We start from the raw sequence: 22061 nt of genomic DNA, 5'->3' as shown, positions 1-22061 counted from the left end.
ATATTCTTCCAGTTCCTGGGTGTAGGTTCACTGTCCTGTGATAAACCAAGTGTGAGAAGATGCAGAGGCTGTGCATGAACTGGGAAACACAGCAGTGACTGGTGAGGTGTCTGCTGGGTCACACTGCTTGAATTTCAGCATTGTTGATAGATAATTTCATCTAAGCAAAGAAAAACCTCCTGAGTTTTCATTGCCTTTCTGAAATAAGCTGGTTTTCAGAGGATAATTATGATGTATGTACTCCTCCAACTGGAAATTGCTTTCCAGATCAGCAGTTCTTACTCATTTTACTTATGCAGGTTTACTCTCAGTTTACCTACCCTTTCACTGTGACTTTTGTAAAAGAATTTTGTTTTGCTGAAGTTGGGTGCCTGTATGCATTTTAATCCCTAATGCAATTGAAAACCCAGCCTGGATGCTGATGGTTGAGGTTTGCAGTTATCCCCAATGATTTTAATTAAGTTAATGTGCAATGCTTAATATTGTGGGTACTGCGGTACATTATTTCTTACTACACTTGGCTTTTCAGTACAGGTGATATACCCTGTTTCTATTTAAAATCTATAGAAGACAAGAACATGTACATGCAGCTTCTGTTGTGCAATAAATTATACTGAAAATAGCTGGGATGTGGCTGCAGCTGCTGCTCTCCCCTTTCTGCTCTGCGTGATTTCAGTGTGCCTTCCATGCCCACACGATAATTACGGTATCGGTCACCCTTCCAAGTCTTCCTTAAGGCCACCAGCCAGCAGCTCATCAGCACTTCCGTGACAGCTGGTCCTCGCGCACGATGACTGCAATCTGACCATCGGAGTTCTGCTTCCTTCCCCCCACGCCCAACCGTACGCGTGAGACAGCACCGAGCAGCGCAGTTCTGAGCAGCTCTCCGCGCTCTAAGAGCAGCTCAGTGTCAGGGTTGGGGCTGCTGGCTGTGGCTGGAGCTGTTTGCCATTTCCCCAGCCCTTTCTCTCGCCGTCCGTTTCTCTTACGCGCTCAGTCCTGCTCGCCGCTCGCGCGTCACGCCGCCAGCACTCACACCTCAGCCCGCCTCCCTCGCCCCGCACGGCCCCGCCCCGGAAGTGACGTCAGCGCGCTTCCGCGTGCGGCCGCCGAGCGGAAGAAGCACCGTGCCGGGAGCGGAGCAGCGCGGGACGCGGGGACGGCCCCGCCACCGCCCGGGAAACGGTGAGCCGCTGCTCGGCCCTGCCCCGCTGCTCTGAGGGGATGGAGCCGGGCGGGTCCCTCCTAGGCAGCCTCTGTTTCTCCGTCCTGCTGAAGGCCCGGGTCTCTGTGGGTCGCGGGGCTGCGGCTGGGCCCGCCGGTACGGCCTGACAGCTCTGTGCGTGCAGCTCCGTGGCACCGCTCATCTTTCTCCTTTACCCATTCTCTTTGTCCGGGTTGCAGCCGTCGTTTTGAACTTCGCAGATCTCTCCCCTCGGCCTCTTCCCCTCTTCCTCTGTTTGTTTCCTCTTTTGGCTCCTTATCCGTAAGCATTCCCATAACATCAAAGTTCTTGAGGCTGCAGCCGAGCTCCGCGGGGCTCTGCTCAGTGCCCAGCTCACCGCCTAGGAGCGGCCGCAATGGGGTGAGGAACCGGGAGGTGAGAGACGTGCCCAGGTGCTCAGCCTGCCTTTGTGTGGGGCGCTGAGTCAGCCGGGCAGGTTGTGGCAGGCAGAGCCCGGTCGCTGATGTGGGACGGGTGGAGTGTGATGCCGAGCTGGTAGAGTTGCACGGTGTTGGAAAAAGGGGTTCCTAATGGCAGCTCTGTTTTAAGTCGGTTAGTGACACTGTTCTGCTTTGCTCTCGCTGTTGAGAATTTGTCTTTGAAGCATTGCTGTGTGTTGGCAGCTCCTTATGTTGGTGTCTGGGGTGTGTATGGAAAAAAGCCCTTGGCTGTCCAGCTTGCTCGCCTAGGTCACCTTCCAGGCAGCCGGTGACTGTAAGCTTAGCATGGCAGGACAGCTACTGTAGCTTTGTGCACCTGACAGTGTTCTTGGGCTGCATCAGAAGAAGCACGGCCAGCAGGTGGAGAGAAGTGATCCTGTCCCTCTGCTCTGCTGGTGAGACCTTGCCTGGGGTGCTGCATCCAGGTTTGGTCTGCTCAGGACAGATATGGGACTGTTGGAGTACATCCAGAGGAGGGCCACAAAAGTGGTCCAAGAGGTGGATCAGCTCCCTGTGAGGACAGGCTGAGAGCTGAGATGTGCAGCCTAGGGGAGAGAAGGCTCTGGGGTGGGCTGAGAGTGGTCTGTCAGTATCTAGAAAGGGACTGTAAGGAAGAAGGGGACTGACTCTTTAGTGGAGTCTGTTGTGATAGGACAAGAAAAAAATGGTTTCAAACTAAAAGAGGGGATATTTACACTGGGTATGGTTTCAAACTAAAAGGGGGTATTTACACTGGATATATGGGAAAAGTCTTTTATTATAAGGCTGATGAGGCACTGACACATATTGCCCAGAGAGGTGGTGGATGCCCCATCCCTGCAGACACCCGGGTTCAGGCTGGATGGGGCTCTGAGCACCTGATGGAGCTGTGAGTTTCCCTGTGGGACCAGATGGCCTTTAAATGTCTCTTCTGACTCAAATGATTCTGTGGTTCTTTGACAGTGCATGGCAGGAACAGCCCTGCCTCGAGGGCCATACATGTCAGCCTTCTGGACATGGCTGCACAGGTGTTTTGCAGGGGAAGACAAAGTTGAGAAGGCCATTGTAGCTCAGATGATGTTTCACTGACCAAAACCCATCAAAACAACATGCAATAAGAGAAAATAATAGGAACGTGAAGCCAATTGTATCAGTTCATAAGATCATTTTGCACAACGAGCAATTACTGTGTGAGGTGATCTCACGATTTTCGTTGAGAGAAGAGCAGTCTCACTTCTTAACTTGTATCCAGTGGTTTACGTGCAGTCAAAATAAGCAAAGTGTGTAGAAGCTGGTAGCTGCTATTTCTGAGAAGTTTTAGAAGTTCTGGCTCATCATTCATTACTTGAATTCCCAGCTTCTTGTGATTTCATTTAAAAGTGCCATTATGAGTCACGTGGATGTGGTGAGTCTCAGTCTGGTAATTCACGAGCACATGCTCCTCCTAGCAGAGCAGTCATTGCTATGGGCAGAATTTGATTTTGATGTGGGCAAGTAAAACTGTAGCCTGAGGTCGGTATTGATGTTGGAGGGGGGGGAAAAGGCCCTGACCAGTCTGTGAAAGTGATCTTATGTTGGAGTAAGCAGTGAGCTCTGTGGGTAGGATGTCGAAGCCCCTCGGCCATTGGACTCCAGAAGTTTGAAGCAGTGATTGCCATTTCCCCTGCCTAATTACAGCCCACATCTGCATGCTCGTTTTCAGGTGGCTGACCAGGCTCTGTGTCTGTGATTGCAGTTAACAACCATTTATTTTCTCAGGAATATTAATCAACAGCCTGCACCATGTATATTAGGATGCAGATGTTACAGCTGAAGTTTCATAATCGCAAGGAAGATGCTCCCTAAATTTGTGAAGACTCAAGCAATCTATTCTGCAAAAACAGATGCTGCATTTCTTTCTGAATTCTGAAGTTGCCTAATGGCTTTTGTGTTCTCTGTTAGATCATGCTGCCCCACCCTTTCCTTTGGAAGAAACTAGCTCATGCTTAATTAGCTTTCTGCTAATTACATACTTGAACATTTCAGGGCTACATGTGATTCACGGCTATTTCAACCCTTAGATGGCTCTGAAGAATTTTGTGGCATTTGGGTCAGCGGTTGTTCTTTGGAATGAGCTCCTGGATGATGGAAGGGAGTGGGATGGGACTCTGGTTTGTTACAAGTTGGTATTTCAGAGTGGTATTCACTTACAAGATCATCTGCTTCTTCAGAAGCCAGTGCTGATAACATTTTGTACTGTTTACCCAGGAAGACGTTTACCATTTCTCTTGCTTTTGAGATAAAGCAGTCTGTCTGTCTGTGAGCACTTCCTTTGGGATGCAGCAATAGCTTTGAAGCTGTTGGCTACGCCTATTATTCTCAGGACAGTTTTTCATAGGCAAAATGTCTCGTTATTGGAGACCTTCACCCCATCCCATCCATCTCCCCTTTGATGCAATGCGGTCCATAAACCAGCAGCCATTACTTTAGGAATTGCTCATTTGGAGACTTCCCGAGCTTTGCTGCTTCTCCTGCTCTAAAATTTCATTCCTGGGATGGCCATTAAAGACCAGGCAGTCAGTGGGCAGTGCTGTGTCAGACGCTCAGAAAACACTTTCTGGAGCACTTTGATGACTTTTTAATGAGAAGAATTAATACGAGTTGTTCACAAAGTGCTGTGGAGACTTAAACTTGGAGAGCTAAATTGCTTTTATGTCTGTCCAGAGAAAAGACTGTATGGCTTATTTGTAAGGCTTATGCTGAGAGCTTTCATGAGAAGCCTCGCTGTCAAGAAATAGAATAAAGTAGAGTAAAATAAAATAAAAGCCACCACTTTGATTTGCAGGGTTTACATGCAGAGTTACTTTGAAGCTGTTATTCATAGCCTGTCATAATTGTAAATTGACTTGCAATTACATCTTAATGAAGGCACTGTAGATGAAATGAGGCCTGCTCAGCTCTGCTACGTGAGCCTTGCCAGCTCCAGCTTCCATCTCAGGTAAGCAATCCAGGGCTAATGAATAGTTTATGAAGAAGTCATTACCTCGTCCACATTGGCAGTAAAGGTGTCTGCTCACCTGCTCAGTGCCTGCGAGCTGAGGTTGGTGCACGTTAAGAGAGCAGCAAGAGAAACAAGCAGGTGGTGTTGGAGCTCGTGGTAAATCTACAGCATGGCTAAACCTCTCTGCACAAACAGTGCGCTTCCTAAAGCCACAGCTCTGCCTGCAGCCTTCGTAAAATCTAACATGGTAGGAAAATAATCTTGGTTTTACTGCTGAAAGGGACGTGTTACATAAGTGGAATCTTTCATGTGTGCGTTAAATCAGTTCTTGGTGACAGATCCTATTTTTTCAGTTACATAAAGGCTACGAGCACGTTTGCTCTGCAGTGACTACAGCACTGCTCTAACAAGTTCACTGTGAGTTTTTCCAGCTATTTTGTAACCTGGTCTGTGTGGATAATTAGGAGACAGCCTCTTGCTGTTGTTGAGAGCTGTATTGCTGCTCCTTGCAGTCCTGCTGTGGGACACTGACAGAGATGGCCTGAAGATCTGTGGGCTCACCATTGAGGGAGAGAGCACAGGTGTGTGCTGTGAGCAGGGTGCTGCTGTGCTTTGCTGGCTGCTAAAGGTTCCCTTTCGATGACAGCGGGTATTTCCCAGTGTGTGTAGGTTGCAGATAGCAGGTTGTAAAGGCTGCCTGAAGACTGAAGGCTTTGATGGAATCCCTTTGTAGACTTGGAGTTGTTCTTACAGCATCTCACGAGAAAATTAAGCTCGTGAAGCTGGAAATCCTTGAAAGGCAGAATGAAAGTGTTATATTGAGCATCAGTACTCGAGGTGTGCTGTTGTACTTCAGGTCAGCAGAGAATATGTCATAAAAGAAAAGCAGAAGCAGCTCCCTCCCTTCCATCCCCAACACATTCCAAGCAGCTTTGGTGCTTTGGTTCTTTTCCTTCTGCAGTGCTTCTACCAAAATGCAAGTTTTCTGTGTTCCACTGTTTGTGTTTTCTTAGCAAATCTTCACAGACAGACTGAGCAGTGTGTCTCAGGGCAGTGCAACACAGATAGTTGGTTTTTCTGGTTTTGGTTCATGTCTGCTTCTATGCTTTGTGGCGACCGAAACCCTCTGTCGTTTCCCCAGATGTTTTCACTTGCAGCTATACAAAGGCACAGAGGAACTGCTGGGCAGACAGCTGGCCTATCCTCCATGAATCACAAAAGTTTCCATTTTCTGAAGAAAGAGCAATGTATTTTTGGATGACAAACTTGACAGGAGACACTGAGGGGTGTGAGGAGATGCTGAGACCTCTGAGCCAGTATTGCACTCTGAAAGTGCTTGCTCCAACTATGCCAGTGCTCAAAGTACTGCTGAATGAAAGGAAAAAATAATGGAGGTTTAATAATAACAACGTGACACAGCTTGGATCACCAGGACCCCAACTGCACTGCTTGATGTCACCCACGATCCTCTGCTGCTCTGTGATCCTGCTTGATGGCAACTGTTATTTCAGTGTGGAGATTTGTTGCTTTCCTTACTGTTGTTATGCCGTCCTCCCAGTGCTCACGCAGACCAGAGGCAGCTCAGCATTGCCTCCCCCTCTGGCTGCTGAGAACACACTGGGTTGTGTTACTGAGAACATCCAGGGCACGAGCGCAAAGATGAGGTCTGGCCTTGCAAATACATCAAGCAGCTGGTGTTTGAATGGAGTGATATATATCTAGCTGGAGGAGAAAAAGAAGGGACTAGGGAGCATTTTGGATTCTCAGAAGCTCCAACAAAGCTTTTTTAGGAATGGTGTAAGATGGTAAATGATGCAGTGATTCGCTTGTAGGAAAACTGATGTGGGGTGGATTGTTCATAGTCAGTTTTAAGGCTTAATAAACTTGTTGTGCTGACATGCCGAACTTGGCTGTGAAGCCTTTTTTTAATGGCCTTATGTCTTTAAAGGAAGAAAGGCTGTGCTCTGAGTGCAGCATGTGATTTCTTCCTATTGATTCAGGGTGACCTCCTTCGTCCCTGGCTCCAAAACTGATGTAATTGCAATTTAAACTACTTGAAGGGGAAGAAAAAGAACAGGTTGTTTGCTAGTGCCTTGGCCTTCAGCTTTGTAAAAACCCCTCCAGAAAGAAGGCAAAAAAACTGCATTTCACCCCCAAGAGCCCACGTTGCTCCCTGCAGTGTAAGCTGCTGAACTTTGATTGTTCAGAGCACTGTTTTCAGTCCCAGTGTAGGAGAAGGGTGGGATGTGAAAGGTAACCTCAGTGCTGGTATGTGGCTCGAGCCCTGCAGGTGATGGGAGCTGATTTGTGCCTGTGGGGTGGTGGAACATCCAGGTGCCCGAGGCATGATGCTGCTCATTAGGAACAGCAAATACTTGAATTTGTGGAAGTGTCCCCGGAACGGAGTTGCAGAACTGTAGTAACTTGCTCCTTGTTGGTGGGTGATGAGGTCAGACAGCATTTCCTTGAACGATAGAGATGTGTGTACATTTCTGTGATGTTGTGTTAGGATTTATGTGGCATGTGTTGATAGCTTGCTGCAGCTCCGGCCCGTCAGCCTTACCATTCATGGCAGTGTGCACAGCTGCACGTGTGGTGGCTTTGTGCTTTGCTTTGTTCTCATCTCAGGCATCTGCTTTAGAAGTCTGTGACCAAAATGCTGCAGCACCCTCAGCTTTGGGAAGCAATGTTTAACGTGCAGGTCAGGAGCAGCTGTGGAAGTTGCAAACCCTCACCTCCCTGTAAGGGTGTGTGTGGCACTGAGAAAGGGCTGTGCTTCCAGATCCCAACACCATGCCATTTCCAGCCTGTTATCCCAGTGAACTTCAGGTGTTGCAGCTGACAAAACTGTGATTTCTAATTTCTGGTCTTTGTTAAACAGTGTTCTGTGCACCATCAGCAAGAGGAGCAATGATTTGAGGAAGGAAAAAATGGTGGTAGTGCAGAAATGAAAACATTTTGGGAAAGGCAGTGGGAGATGGAAAGCTGTCTGGAATGTTTAAAACTGGTGCTTTCCTCTTTGGTTTGTAGGAATGTATTGATTTCTGCCTTAGGCATTTCTGGGAAAGACAGGGAAGGAAAAGGACCTGTACAGCTACTGGGTCTGTGTAAGTAAATGAGAAAACTTGTCTTTAGAAATAATGTCGTTGTGAAATTGATTCTTTTGATCAACAGAATCAATTTCACAACGTTATTTCTATTATTTTGATAAACAGATCCATCCAATGATGTTTAGATTACTTTAGAAAGTCATGACTTTTTTTCAAAGATAATAAGATGCTGAAAGAGGGAACCTTAATCCTTGCATCCTTGGATGAGATGGAGAATTTAATTTGTTCGTACCTCAGAGAAAATCATACATTGCTTAAAATAACTTGTTTAGGTTAACAGGAAGCCTTAAACATGATGAGTCTTTAAAAACAGTTGATCATCTTGCTGTCGTTTCCCATAATGGAAATCTGCTACTGGCAGCCGTGCATCTCTCTGTGTGTTTTGCTGGATGGCCCAGAGCAGAGCTGAGGGATCTTCCTGAGGTGCCGAGTGCCAGCACTTCCAGCAGTGAGTAACCTTTGCTGGGCAGAAATGCAAAACCAAAGGGAACCACATTCTTCAAACACAGGAGCATTAAATCTCCTTATGAGCCTTGGGGAGAAACAAGATTCCTTCAGCAGTTGCTGACATTGTTTATTTTAAGATTACTTTTCATCTCTCTTTCCATGCGCCGCGTCTTAATGAAAACACAGCACACCTTCCACGTGGTGCCCTGATGTTCTGCACGAAGGGAGCATGTCCTGGAGGCACTGATGGCCGTGTTGGACACGAGGCTGTGGGCAGCCTGATGGAGTGCTTGGCAGCACTGCCTGTTGCAGGGGCTTGGAACCAAATGATCTTTAAGTCCCCTCCAACAGAAGCCACTCTGTGATGCGAGGGACAGCTTCACTAATGAGCGTGAGAGCAGGAACCCAACCTGCTGAGATGCTTCTCCAGCATATGTGAGGCACTGTTGTGGATGCAGGAGTGAGAAGGGCAGGTTTGGGAGGCTGAGACCTGCCCTGCTGTGCTGCACTATTCCTAGTTTCTGTGCATGTCAGTATTGCAATTCAAATGGTTTATCATGCAGGCCATAAAACTTGCTAGGGCAGGTGGTCGTGTGCTGCCTTTATCCTAAAATGAATCCAGCATTTACAATTGGTAGTTGAAGTGCCCCTGGGACTGAGCTGGCAGGTGGGAAGGTTTCTGTCTGGAGGAAAAAAAAAAAAAAAAAAAAGAGCAGGGCTGCAGAGCTGCAAAACAAATCATTTTCTTGCAGTCTCTATATATAAATGCAGCAGAGTTGCACTGGCTCAGTTCTCTTTGGTGATGGCAGCTGTCATTCTGTTTGCCTCGGTTGTTTGTGCCTCTGGTTGTCGGAAGGCTGTGCTGCTGAGCTCAGAGCAGCGTGCCTTTGCACACACACGTGCCCATTGCTGCAGGGCTGGCAGTGCTGGCCTGCTTGTCACCCAGCTGCAGAGCACTGTTTACAGGTCACAGCTATGCAAACGTCTGCTATTGCTGCAGTTGGCTTTGTGTGCTTATATAACTGCGCCTTTCCTTCTTTAGAATTTATTTTGTTACTATGGAACTAATTGTTCAATAATTAAAAGGGGTGACATCTTTCTAAGAGACAAGCCTGCAAAAGAAACTGGTTGGAGCAGGTTATTGCTGATTCTGTCTTTAACCATTTTCTCTTTAAACAGGAAGAAAATGAGCCTGAAATCTGAGCGCAGAGGAATTCACGTTGATCAGTCAGAGCTCCTGTGCAAGAAGGGATGTGGTTACTATGGCAATCCTGCTTGGCAGGGCTTCTGCTCCAAGTGCTGGAGAGAGGAATACCATAAGGCCAGGCAGAAACAGATCCAAGAGGATTGGGAGCTGGCAGAGCGGTAAAGAGCCCTCTTTATTCCTTTGTCTCTCACAGTAGGGTGACTTCACTAAATGCTGTCCCTGTCTCGTGTTTTCTGGTGCTGTTTGCTGTGGCTTTTTCATCACCAGTTCTCGAACTTGACCTTTCCAGCAGGAATGAAAGCCTTCCTTTTGATACAAAGATGAATTTTGGTGATGTTCTAGTTTAAGACATTTCAAACATAAGTCTGAAGTAAGAAATGTAAACACCCCCCAACTTCTCAACAAATAATTTGACCTAATTTGCATACTGAAATCTGCAACTCTAACTAGCAGTTAGAAGGGTGAAAGTGACAACTTTGATTAAAATACTTCTGCCTCTGGAGACAAAGTTACTGTCTTGAACACAGCCAGCACAGTGGTTCTGTGTTCCAGCTGCTGCTTGAAAAATAGCTTGTCTCATCTGTGGTCATTCTGTTAAACTGCAAAGTTAAGCCCAGAGACATCAAAGCTTTTGCTTTATTAACTTGAGCAATACTAATTATTTGAGTAACCATTCATGAGGAAGGTGCTGAAGGAGCAGAGAAGCTGCGACTGTTTGCTGCAGTGAGCAGACAGGCTTCACAGCACAGATGAGATGCAGTTCCTGCTTCCAGATTATATTATGCAAGGTCATTTATGGGCTATTCTGAGTTGGATGGGAGCTTGAAGATGCTCGACCTTTGAGCAGCATGAAGAACAATAAATTTGACCCATTTAAATCATTTTGCATAAGAAAAAGAGTAGCTGCTGAAGGATTAGTATGTCTCCCCCCCTTGTATATTAATAGGGGCTTTGTCTTTGCACAACACCTATTCGTGCTGCAGTGAAGGGCTTGCCTCATTCATTCAAACAAGTGTGTGTATTCGGAAGACTTTGAAAGCAAGTTTTGACAGCAATAATCTGTTTCTCAGAGCATTTTTGAGATTGTGGCAAGGTATTTCACTTCCTCAGCTGTGTGCCATGGTTTATCTTCAGTCAGATGATAAAGGAAGATGACTGACTGTGAATGGAAGCGCACAGTAACGGCTGACGAGAATGGAGGAGTTGTCTTAAGACAGCCAAGTCATATTTGGGGTTGAAAGGGATTGAATGTCAATTGGAAGCATCTTAAAACAAAAAGTAGTTCTGGTGATATGCAGCAAAGACCCCCAGCCTAGGACGTGGGCAGGAAACTTACTTGGAGGATTGTTGGAAATGCTTCCATAGTCTTTCCCTTCATCTTTACCTCTGCTTCAGCCTCCTTCCTTTTGACATTTTCCCCTCCCTATTTTCAACCTTCATTCACTTTCCCCATTACAATGTGGGAATGAATTCAGTGTAGTGAAGGGGTGTGTGAGAGGAAGCTAGAAATGAAGGTGAGCATAGAAGAGAATTGGTGTGTCAAAAGACTAATTAATTTACTGCACAAACAGTTAACTTATTTGTGCTGGCATTAACCAGTGAAATTGGACTGATGTCTTTCTAATCCCAGGCTGCAGCGTGAGGAGGAAGAAGCATATGCCAGCAGTCAGAGTACCCAAGGGGCGCAGTCACTGACCTTCTCAAAGTTTGAGGAGAAGAAAACCAATGAGAAAACACGAAAGGTCACAACTGTGAAGAAGTTCTTCACTGCTTCCTCCAGAACAGGAGCTAAGAAGGGTAACTTTTTCGTTTCTAATGATTCCGTGCGTGTGAAGTCAAAAATGATTTTTGGCAGATGTACTGTCCTGAAAGCAGTGGAATGCTCTGTGGCTCTAAAACGTTGGAATAATTATGCTGTTTGGGAGCATGTGACATCTTAGTGAAAACACAGAAAAACGTGAGCTTGTAAGTGATGCTGAACTACGCTGCTGAGTGGAAGTGTTGCACGTGATGCACATTTCATATGAGAATATTGAGTCAATCACTGTGTGATAGTATGGTTTAAGACTTGTAGATGAAACATTCTGTAAGAAAACAGAGAAAAGGTACTGACTGTCAGTCAGGTGGAGCAAGCTAGTATGTGTAAGTGCCATAGAAATGCTGATACAAAGCATCAAGTGATGCTGCTCTAATTTATCACTTCAACATCTTTAAGAGGAAAACTGGAATGTGATGTCTTTAAATGAAAGGAAACGTGTAAGGAAAGTTGTGGTATTTCTGCATATGTGAGTTGTGAATATCAAGTTTGTGAAAGTCTGTGCTGGAGCAGATGTACAAGTAAGTGTAATTGGTCACACCATGCCATCCCCCAGCAGTACCTTGTAATGGCCAACATTTTATACTATTGGACTGTTGAGGAGGAATTCCAGAAGGAAAAAAAAATGACATTAATGCATCTTAACCTGATAGGTGATGCATTTCCTTAGGAACAAGTCTTAAATGTGTCTTCATTTCATCTTAGAATTTGTCTTGCAAATATATATATATGCATATGCATGTTTATATATATATATAAGCAGCAGATTGCTAAATGAAGCATTCAGCTATGTATGGAAACCATTTTTTTTACAGTCATTCTTCCCATTTCCCATATTTTTTTTTTTAATCCCATTCACCATCTCTCATGTTGTGCTCCTGCTCTTGGTGTCTTGCTTGATTTTGCATCTATTTCAGTGGCTCAAGAGAAAGTCGTTAAGCAAGGACAGCTTGGGAGGGAGCGAAATGCTGATAACATTCTAAGGGATTTGAAGGAGATTTTTACTCCCTCCTGGGAACTGGCTTCCCCTACTGAAGGTAACGCAGCACAGCTTGAGCAAGCTGTCTGCTTGGTTGTAGAAAGCTTACTCTTTAGTTGGGCTTTGCAAAATACCAACTAGGGTTGTGCCAGTTATATCTTGTGCTGCTGGGTACAAAAGGCAAGTCTGGAATCTTCAGCTGAAGCTTCTTTCTGCTCCTTAGTTTGATATCTGAAGGATTATGAAGTTTCAGAAAAAGAATTTTTGGAAGAAGTTCTGGGTCTTGTGCTGCTTTGTGTTTTTATCCAAAAAAAATAATTCCAGGCTGCCTTTATAAATCTGATTATGAAGTACTTCAATTGAAGAATTCACACTTCAAGAACTTTTACAATCTCACAGCATCTCCAGATGTCTGTCATTAAGAAGACAGTTTCATATCACGAGAACATTCTGTTGTTTTTTTTTTTTAAACAGAAAAGCATCAAAACCTCTGATACTGACAGCTCTTCAGGTTTTGTCCTGTGTTACCTGTGTGCACTCTTGTCCTGTTGTGCCTACTGAACAAAATTGAAGGTGTTCATGCCTGTGTTTTACAAATTACATGAAGATTCTGAATGCATTTGTGTAGTGAAGCTGATAACACACACTTCACGTTCTTTACTTGGACTCAGATCCACAACATGGCACAACCATAGTGAATCATGGAGTGCTGATGTTCTGCTGTGACAATTAGCATTGTAGTAGAATGCCTTGAAAGGTTTTAATATAAATGATGTTTATTCTTTGTAGAAGATTATCCTTTCTTAATTCTTCCTGAACTCTTCCATTTTGGCATATCTCCTCTAGTCGGTTCTCTTGTTCAGATGGAATCTCCCTCCTGCAATCTGCTGCTTTGTATTTCAATTTGATTCTTGGACAAACTGTGACAAAGCTGAAAACATTTTGTTGCTGGAGCTACACTGGTTCCTGCAGATTCATTTTCCATAGATCAAGGTTTCAACACAAATCAGTGAAGCTGAAGTATTTGAGTAGCTACATGGAGTGCTTGTGGCTAAGGCGGTTCATTCTGACACTTGATTTTCTTGCTGCCTCTATTAGCAGCAATCTGCCTCAGTTGTCTGCATCTCTCTGGTCCCGTTTTAAATCTGCAACTGAAAAATTCATGTCTATATTCCTTAAGCACAAATAGCAGAATGAGGTTTGTTATTTTTGTGATATAGTGAGGTCACTGTTGAAATAAATGAAAGAACTGCTGAAGGTTTCTTTTCAATTAAACCACTAATTAACTGTCAAAAATAACTTACAATTCTGTCCTTTCAAAGGTGGATCTACTTTTTTTGTTTATTATTTTGAAGAGATGTTTTCTATTTGCTGGTTGTGAAATATTAAAAGTGACAATATTAAATCAATAGTAACTCTTGAACACAGTACAGTCATTACACTTTGCATCTTAGTTAAAAAGACTGGAGTAACTCCCTCTGAAAAGGTGTTGCAGTATAACTATAAAGGAGAATGATTTGCACTTCTATCTTCATCACTACAGTTGGAATTTAAATATATGTGAAGCCTTCTGCATTCTTCAATGCTTAAATAACATAAATGCTCTGATGGTGCCTGTCCAAATCATCATCCAGAGAAGGCTGTGCTGAAGCCTGGAGGCCCTAAGCAAGCCTTGTGCTTTGGTCAGGTGATACATGTTTGTTAGTCATTGAATCACAGAGCTCTGAAACACAGCAAACAAAGCAACAAGCTGCTTCAGTCCAAATTAAACATACTAACTTAAATATGCTAATCCCATCTATTTTCTTTTGCTTTGGAGTTCTGCATGTGTGCTTATTGAAACGAGGAGCTGTTGTTGTGCATGTTAGTATTTCCAGCTTGAAAGATATGTGTGTATCCCATTGATTATGAATATATTTATGTTTTCTGTTTCTTTGCTGCTTGCTATTCATCATGTTCATTTACATCACCTCTGTTCAATCCTTCATTGTGAACAGTGTTGGCTGGCAAGCTGAAAGGTGGGTGAACTAAATTTGGGTAGGAAAGGTACTGGATTGGTACAGTTAACTTCCTTGATAGCATACCTTGCAAAATCAGATGTGTTTGTGGAAGAAAACTGTGCTTGCAGCTATGTAAACCTGTATCCAGTGCTGTGTTCCTGCCTCCTTGAGAGCCAAGCAGATTCTTCCTTGAACAGATGCTTCTGCTTTTGCAGAGATGCAATTGGCCACGTTCTTGTTTGGGCTGCAGGTTTGGCCCCATGGCTTCTGCTGCTTTGTCATAGAGGGGCTGCTGTGTTTGCACCAACCTCACGCTCCCATTCCTTGTCTTGTGCTGCTCCTGGTGGTAAAGTGGCCTTTTAGTGTGCCAGTTTGGGGCCTAATGCAGCTGGAAAACCCGTAAGAAAGACTGATTTCCAACTAGGATTACTGTGAATTGCTGCTCCCCAAGCTAATGAGCCAATTGAATGAATGCTTGTGTTGATGGAAGAACAGGAGAGGAGCAGGAATTTGAAGGTGAGGGAGAATGGAAATGGGACCATGGCATTAGTTTGAGCTGCTGTGGAATCCCATCAGGAGGCCTTGATCTCATCTGGGAAGGAAAACGTAAGGAACCTGAAAGCAAATGAACACTACAGTAGTTTGCTAATATAAAAGGCCATTTGTTTAATGGGTATGTGGCTGTCAGTGTTTCACTTCTCTAGCACTGAGTAGCTCTCTAATTTCTGAGTATTTCACTGTTCCATTTAATAATATCCCACCATTTCACTGCTAAAATTCGAGAAATGGAATGGTTTCTTTCAACTGCAAGATTGAAGGGGAAAAGAAATTCTGAAAATGTAATACATATTAAATGCCTTCTGAATTCATACACTGGTGTGAAAAGGTTAATCTGTTGTGTCCAAACTTTCCCAGCAGAGATCCAAGAAGCCAAAGCTCCCAGCCCTTCTATAAACAGGCAGGCTAGCATCGAGACAGACCGAGTATCCAAGGAATTCATAGAATTTCTCAAGACCTACCATAAACCAGGACAAGATATCTATAAGCAATGTAAATTATTTTTAGACACAATGAATCATAAAAGGGTAAGTGATTTGCATGCCTTTTACATAAATAAAATGGGGAAACGAGGGAGAAATTGAGAAAATGCTGCACTTCTTCCAGTAGTTTTTTATGTATCATGTTCAGGAGTTTTAAGCTGATGTGCTTAGTCAAATGAAGATGTAGTGGCAATCTTCAGTTCTGAATGCACTGCTTTTTGTAGGTTTGATATGTTGTGTGCCCCAAAACTTCACTGTCTTGGGTACCCTAAGGGAGGTATGGATAGATCTGTAGTGCCACCTATGGTTGAAACGAGTCAGTATTCAGTACTACTTTTTTTCCCCTACCTTTTCTACTTAATAAGTAGCTGCTCATATCCTCAAATTCAACTGGAAATTAAAAGGGAATTCTGAAGGAGCCTTACATGCCCTCTGTTTTGAAAGCATCTTAATTTTTTTTTATTTCTTTACTTTTAGAACTGATTCATTCTGAACACAGAGTTTGTGAAAATAGTGAATTATTATTAGTTTTAACCACTTGAGTTGCTCTTAACCGACCTGATTCCTTGACAGCTTGTGCTGGTCAAGGAAGCTTCTCAAAACTTAATTTGCTGTTACATATGAGCCAGGTATGAAAGGCAGCACTACTGTCAGAGCTGAGGCATCATCATGTTCAGGCTTGGGTTTGGCCTCAGTTTTCTCTGCATTTGTTGTTGCTAAGTTATGGTATTGTGCTCCCGTTTAGTAGGGAAAAGTGGCTCAGTGAGTAATGTTAATTCTAACCCTGTAGTAGGACAGGATTATTTCACAAACATTGTGAATAAATTTCATAGTAACTTCATTAGGAGTGTTCACTGTACAGACATCCTTTGAAATTTATAATTTACACTCTTGTTTGGTTGTTTTTCTTGGTGTATTGCACATCATTTTTGAAAAGTTAGAGACAGAATCGAGAGCAAACATTCTGCTTTAATAGTCTGCATTCTTAGCATTACTCAGAGATGTGATGGGGGAAATTGCACCTGTCTAGTTTCATTGCTGATATGTATTTTTGCTGAACAGCTGTATAAGCCTTTCACAAATTAAGGAGCCAACCTTAGTTTCTCATGTTTTTGGATGTAATGTAGCCAATGTAAACACCTCTGGGGAGGATATATTTGCATTCTCAGACTGTTATTGCAGCTGGACACTTGCCATCAAAGGCATTGCTGCCATTTCTTCCCCACATGCACACTTAATCAATGTTCTGTTACAGGACTTAAGTATTGAGGAACAATCTGAGTGTGCCCAGGACTTCTATCAAAATGTAGCAGAGAAATTGCAGACACGCTGGAAAGGTATCCATGTTCTCCTTCCTCGTATCTGAGTGCTGAAAAAGTAATAAAGGATAAAACTGCTTATATTTTCAAGTAAAAACAGAGTGTTCATAACCACACCCGATATGCTGTTGATAAATTCTAGTCCCAAAGTTACCTGCTATTCCCTGCAGCACCATTTCTGTAGAGTTTGATGATCTAAATGATTTGTTTTTAAAGGTTTTCTTTAAGTGGTTCAGTTGTTTTAATTTCCTGTTTTCAATTCAGTGGTGTTTGCTTAGAACTGAGGTTGAATGTGTAGCCTCAACCCAATCCACAGGCTGTGGTCACTGCATTGCACTGTGGTGCACAAGGAGCAAATGAGAGGGAAGTGCTACTGTTGCAGCCTATGTTTCTGTGTCTGGAATGTAAGTGGCACATCTTAAACATACTTAAGGATTGCTTTTAGAGGGGTAAACAGGCACAGAGGACCTGGAGGACCTCACTGGATTTATTCTCAAAGACTTTTTCAAGAAATATTCTTGTGAGCTGCAAACAGCTGAACCAAATTAGCAGCTGAGTGCATGTGCTCCACTGTGATCTTGACCTGTCATCGTGGTGCTTTTCCTGCTGCAAAGAGTGGAAATACTCCAAGTCTATCAACTCAAGAACGTTTATATGACTTGGCCCAAGTCAGTAACACTGATTTAGTGGCATTATAATCAAACTGTATGAAATCTTCCAAAGAATCATGGAATACTGTGTTCACTGTACTGGGGTCGGGGGATTTGTACCTTGCAGTGCCACCTGAGAAAGTTGAGAAAGCAATGGATCAGATTGAAAAATACATTATGACTCGACAGTATAAATACGTCTTTTGTCCTGAAACAACTGATGATGAGAAGAAGGATCTCGCTGTCCAGAAGAGGATCAGGTGAGCCTCTCAAAGAAAAACAGCTGGGTAATCCACAGTCTGTCAGAGGGCTCTGAATCAAAAGTGCTGGGAGTTTGTTGCTGTGTACACAAAAGGCTTTTTAACCAGAAAGTGTTGAAAGAACTTTCTTTTAGAAATAGGATAAATGAATGAAATGAGTAATGAATATTACTACACTAGGAAAATGAATTGGTATACTTTTGTAAAATTAAATCAAAAAGGGATTATTATTATTATTATTATTTTTAATAGTAACTTCAGTGAAAGAAGCTTCATGTAATGTCAGCATTCTCTGTGGTGTGTCCAGTACACGTGAGAGCTTTACTGGTAGCACTTGTGAAGAGAATGATGAGCCAGGCTTCATACGTATGAGGGAAGACTTTTAATAAAACCTGTGTAATTTAGAACAAAAGTGGGGAGAGAAAGAGAGAATGCAAGAAAAAATTTCATCACTGGGTTTTGTTATGGTGTTCATGATTAACGTGAATATAATTGTGACTGATTCTGATTTATCTGTATTTGGGGGCAGAGAATTGTTATTTTTTTTAATAGTAACTTCAGTGGAACAAACTGTCTTATAACTGGACTGGTGCCTCACCTCCACAAAGCACTCCTTGTGCATTGAACTCAAGAAGCAGCTGGCTTCGAACACCTGAATGTTACTGGCAAGGAATGGTTTCACTTTTTGTTTTTGTTGTAGGGCTTTGCACTGGGTAACTCCACAAATGCTGTGTGTTCCCGTCAATGAAGAGATTCCAGAAGTCTCTGATATGGTTGTAAAAGCAATTACAGGTTTGTGAGTGATAACAGTTACAGGTTTAAATTTCAGGTCTCCTGGTCAGAGAGATTTTCTGCTGTCTTCAGAAAGAGGCTCAGGCTTTTAGTTTGGCAGTAGGCTTTGTTATGTTTCTCATAGTTTGTCATCTGTGAAGCAGGAATAACTTTGCACTGAGAGAAGTGTTTAGACTTACCTAATCTATTTGAGATGCTTGGACTCAACCAAGAAAAAGTTGAATAAACAGACTGAAAACCAAGACTCGCAGTTTTCAGTATCGTACTCTACTTGTTTGGGTGACTGATTAAAATGGTTTTAATGATTTGAACAACTTTTGTATCTTACAGATATTATTGAGATGGATTCAAAGCGTGTTCCTCGTGATAAGTTGGCATGCATCACCAAGTGCAGCAAGCACATCTTTAATGCTATAAAGATAACCAAAAACGAACCAGCTTCTGCTGATGACTTTCTTCCAACGCTTATATACATTGTTTTGAAGGGAAACCCACCCCGTCTGCAGTCCAACATCCAGTATATAACACGCTTTTGTAATCCAAGCAGGTTAATGACAGGAGAAGATGGCTACTATTTTACCAACTTGGTAAGTGCAGGACCAGCAGTGACACTTAATACAAGAAGATTGTCTTTTATTTAGATGCAGAAGAAAAGATGAAACAACTCTCCCAATAATACTTAAAGTTATTTAGAGTATAAGAAGCTTTTTTGCTGTGTATCTCCTCTGTCTTCCTTCTTTACTTTCCAAACCAGACAGTGTTTTGCTCTTTGAAGTGTGAACAGTCTGGTGCTAGAACTTCAGTATGTTTTTATCCTGCAAGGAGATAAATGCTTTCTGTTCCTAAAATCCTGGGCTTGGGCACTGCAGATGTTACAGGTGCAGGGTTCCCCATATAAGTCCATGTGATTTCATCAGGGGTTTGCAGAATTAGACTGTGGAGGTAAACAGACTTAAACTTTCTGTAGGAGGCATTTGCGTGTGTGCTTGTTTATGCTAGAAAGAATTGTGATTATGAACTACGTGGCTTCCCTACATTTCATCTTAAAGCAGCTCTCAAAGCAAATATGTAGTTGAATGAGATAGTTGGAATGTTAGGTATTGCTGTCAGTAGAAGTGTGTCCATGAGGTAAGGTGGGCATTCAACGTTCCTTCTTTTAGAAAATGGAGAGAGCATACTGGATCTCACTGCTTGGCTTATTAAATATTAACACAGTGCTTCTGTCCAGTTATCGTGTTCTTTCTCATCCCACTTCCAGAATGCAGTGACCCTGTGGTGGGTGCTGTAAGTTATTTAGCTGAAATGACTGGTGTCTTCCTGCATCATTCTCTGAGTTTGACTTCTTCAAACGTTGGAGAGAAGAGAGAGGCCTGGGAGCTGTCTGATAGAGCTAGCTGTCTGAAAAGCTCCTTAGGAATGATCTGAGGCATAAAATAATCAGTTTTGGGTCTAACAGCAGGATTAAAAAATAGAGCACCCAAGTTCCAGTCTGTAGCTTGCAATGATACTTCTTCTGTTTTGTTTGTAGTGCTGCGCTGTGGCCTTCATTGAAAAACTGGATGCTCAGTCTTTAAATTTAAGCCAAGAGGATTTTGATCGTTTTATGACTGGTCAGACATCCCCGAAGAAGCAAGAATCTGACAGCTGGTCACCCGATGTGTGCCTGGGTGTTAAGCAGATGTATAAAAACTTAGATCTCCTGTCTCAGTTGAATGAGAGACAGGATAGAATTGTCAGTGAAGCCAAGAAGCTTGAGAAAGACCTAATAGATTGGACTGATGGAGTTGCAAAGGAAGTCCAAGATATTGTTGAGAAATACCCATTAGAAATAAAACCAAAAAATCAAGCCTTAGCAGCTATTGACTCTGAAAATGTGGAGAATGACAAGCTGCCCCCACCACTGCAGCCTCAGGTTTATGCAGGATAATAATAGGTGTTAAATTTGAAGAGCATCATTGTTCTCGCCTAGCACTATCTGCTTCTTGGGAAGGGAAGTAAATTCAAGGCTAAAAATCGGATGAGCTTAAATCGATACATTTTTAAAGGTGCATTTTTTGGTTAAGTGTAATAAACTGTATTTATTTTAGTCAATTAGATTTCTATTAGGCTTTTGTGAGTTTTTGAACTGAACTTTAAATTTTCTACACAAATCAGTGTAATTTTTAAGCAACACTAGTTCACTGACATCTTTCCTGCAAGCTTCCTCATAGGCATGCACTTAAACGTTTTTAATTATTAAGTTTAACATAAAGATTTCAAGTTCCAGCTGAAACTTGAACGCTACCGATGTTAGTTTGGTTTATTCTGTAGCTGTAAAGATGAAATGTATCTTGTAAAATATGTACAATTGTAAATAGATTTCAAATCTAATGTCTGAGCTGTGCATGACATCTTGTGTATTAGTGGAAATGAGATGGGTGTGTTCATATTAGCACCTTTTGGTTGAATTGCATTGCAGTCTACAGCCAAGTACACTGTTGGTCTTTCAATAAGCTAAATGGTGTAACTGGTGAATTAGAGAGGGTGTTCTTGTACATGAAGACATCTTCATGTCAGCTTCCTGGTTTTTGGTGGTTTTGTTTTAATTTTTTTTTCAAGTGCCATCTAAAGTATGACATTTCTTCATGTAATGTCAGCATTCTCTCTGATGTGTCCAGTACACGTGAGAGCTTTACTGGTAGCACTTGTGAAGAGAATGATGAGCCAGGCTTCATACGTATGAGGGAAGACTTTTAATAAAACCTGCGTAATTTAGAACAAAAGTGGGGAGAGAAAGAGAGAATGCAAGAATTATGCCCAAAGTGGCTTTCTTTTCTGGCACTGCCTGGCAATTTCCTTCAAATTCCACCATTGCACTGGGTCTTGATTGCTTTTCTGACAATCCTGGTTGATAAATGAGATCATATAATTAGCAGTTGCTTTTTAGCAGAAGGATGAGCCGTGGCTCCGAGCAGAAAAGTGCACTTTATTTTCACAAACCATCACTCTTCTGATCTCCAGTGACCCTAAAATTACCTTGCTAAGCTGTTGAGCATCAAGATAAATATGGCATTATGTCACTACAAGTTCAGATCAGTGAATTGCAAATTAAGAACAGTTCACCAAAAAAGTAACCTCTCGCAATGGAACTTTTTAATGCTAGAGAAACATTTTATATATCATTTTAAATCTCTCAGTTCATCCAGTCTGCCGCGACCTGTCAGCGTACCGAGATATCTAACATAGAGCTGCTTAGCTTGAACTACCCTAAAGCAACATTAAATTCTTAGCAAGGAGGAGGAGCGTACCTACCTCTGTATGTTCCACTGCTCTGCAAACACGTATTTTAGATTTGCACTGCAATAACTTCAGACCAAAACTGTGGTTTGTTCCTTTTTGTCACGTGTCCTCAGCCGTACGAACTGTGCATTCCTCTGGGAGAGAACCAGTTACTCAGAATTCCCCTGGTAAGGTGAAGCAATGAGCTAACCAGACATTCACAGAAGTTGGATTATTTCATACATCCATGTTGTCCACGTTGCCTAGGATCTGACCAGTGCTTACGGTAAATAATAGTGCAAAGCCTTTATTGGGTTTATGAGCATTAGGTGCTAATTTTGATATCTGGGTACGCAGGCTTTCCGGGGGGTGGAAATTAGCTGTTGTGTAAATTGCTATGTTTGAATAAAACTGTGTACGTTACACCCCTGTTAATGAGCTCCTAAAAAATTTCATCACTGGGTTTTGTTATGGTGTTAATGATTAACGTGAATATAACTGTGACTGATTCTGATTTATCTGTATTTGGGGGGAGAGAATTCCTAGTCATTCAAGTGAA

At 42.8% G+C, this 22061-nt stretch overlaps 1 protein-coding gene across 4 annotated transcripts; it reads left to right on the top strand.

The window, feature by feature from the left end:
• The first annotated feature begins 1080 nt into the window (after positions 1-1080).
• RABGEF1 (RAB guanine nucleotide exchange factor 1) lies at positions 1081-21925 on the top strand. Of its 4 annotated transcripts, none has more exons than XM_052688969.1 (10): positions 1081-1185; positions 9361-9546; positions 11019-11185; positions 12122-12241; positions 15102-15268; positions 16479-16560; positions 17320-17452; positions 18153-18244; positions 18575-18831; positions 19773-21925. In XM_052688969.1, exons 2-10 carry the CDS (start codon positions 9368-9370, stop codon positions 20169-20171), a joined length of 1596 nt encoding a protein of 531 aa, XP_052544929.1. In that variant the 5' UTR covers positions 1081-1185; positions 9361-9367; the 3' UTR covers positions 20172-21925. The 4 variants fall into 4 exon arrangements, with proteins under 4 accessions (XP_052544929.1, XP_052544927.1, XP_052544931.1 ...); XM_052688967.1 differs by having other exon boundaries at positions 15099-15268; XM_052688971.1 differs by lacking the exon at positions 12122-12241.
• Positions 21926-22061: the final 136 nt, after the last annotated feature.

The sequence above is a fragment of the Tympanuchus pallidicinctus genome, unplaced genomic scaffold (genome assembly GCF_026119805.1).
Source record: "Tympanuchus pallidicinctus isolate F22 unplaced genomic scaffold, pur_lepc_1.0 scaffold24, whole genome shotgun sequence".
In the NCBI taxonomy this organism is placed as follows: Eukaryota; Metazoa; Chordata; class Aves; order Galliformes; family Phasianidae; genus Tympanuchus; species Tympanuchus pallidicinctus.
This window is presented reverse-complemented; position numbering and strand designations above follow the sequence as displayed.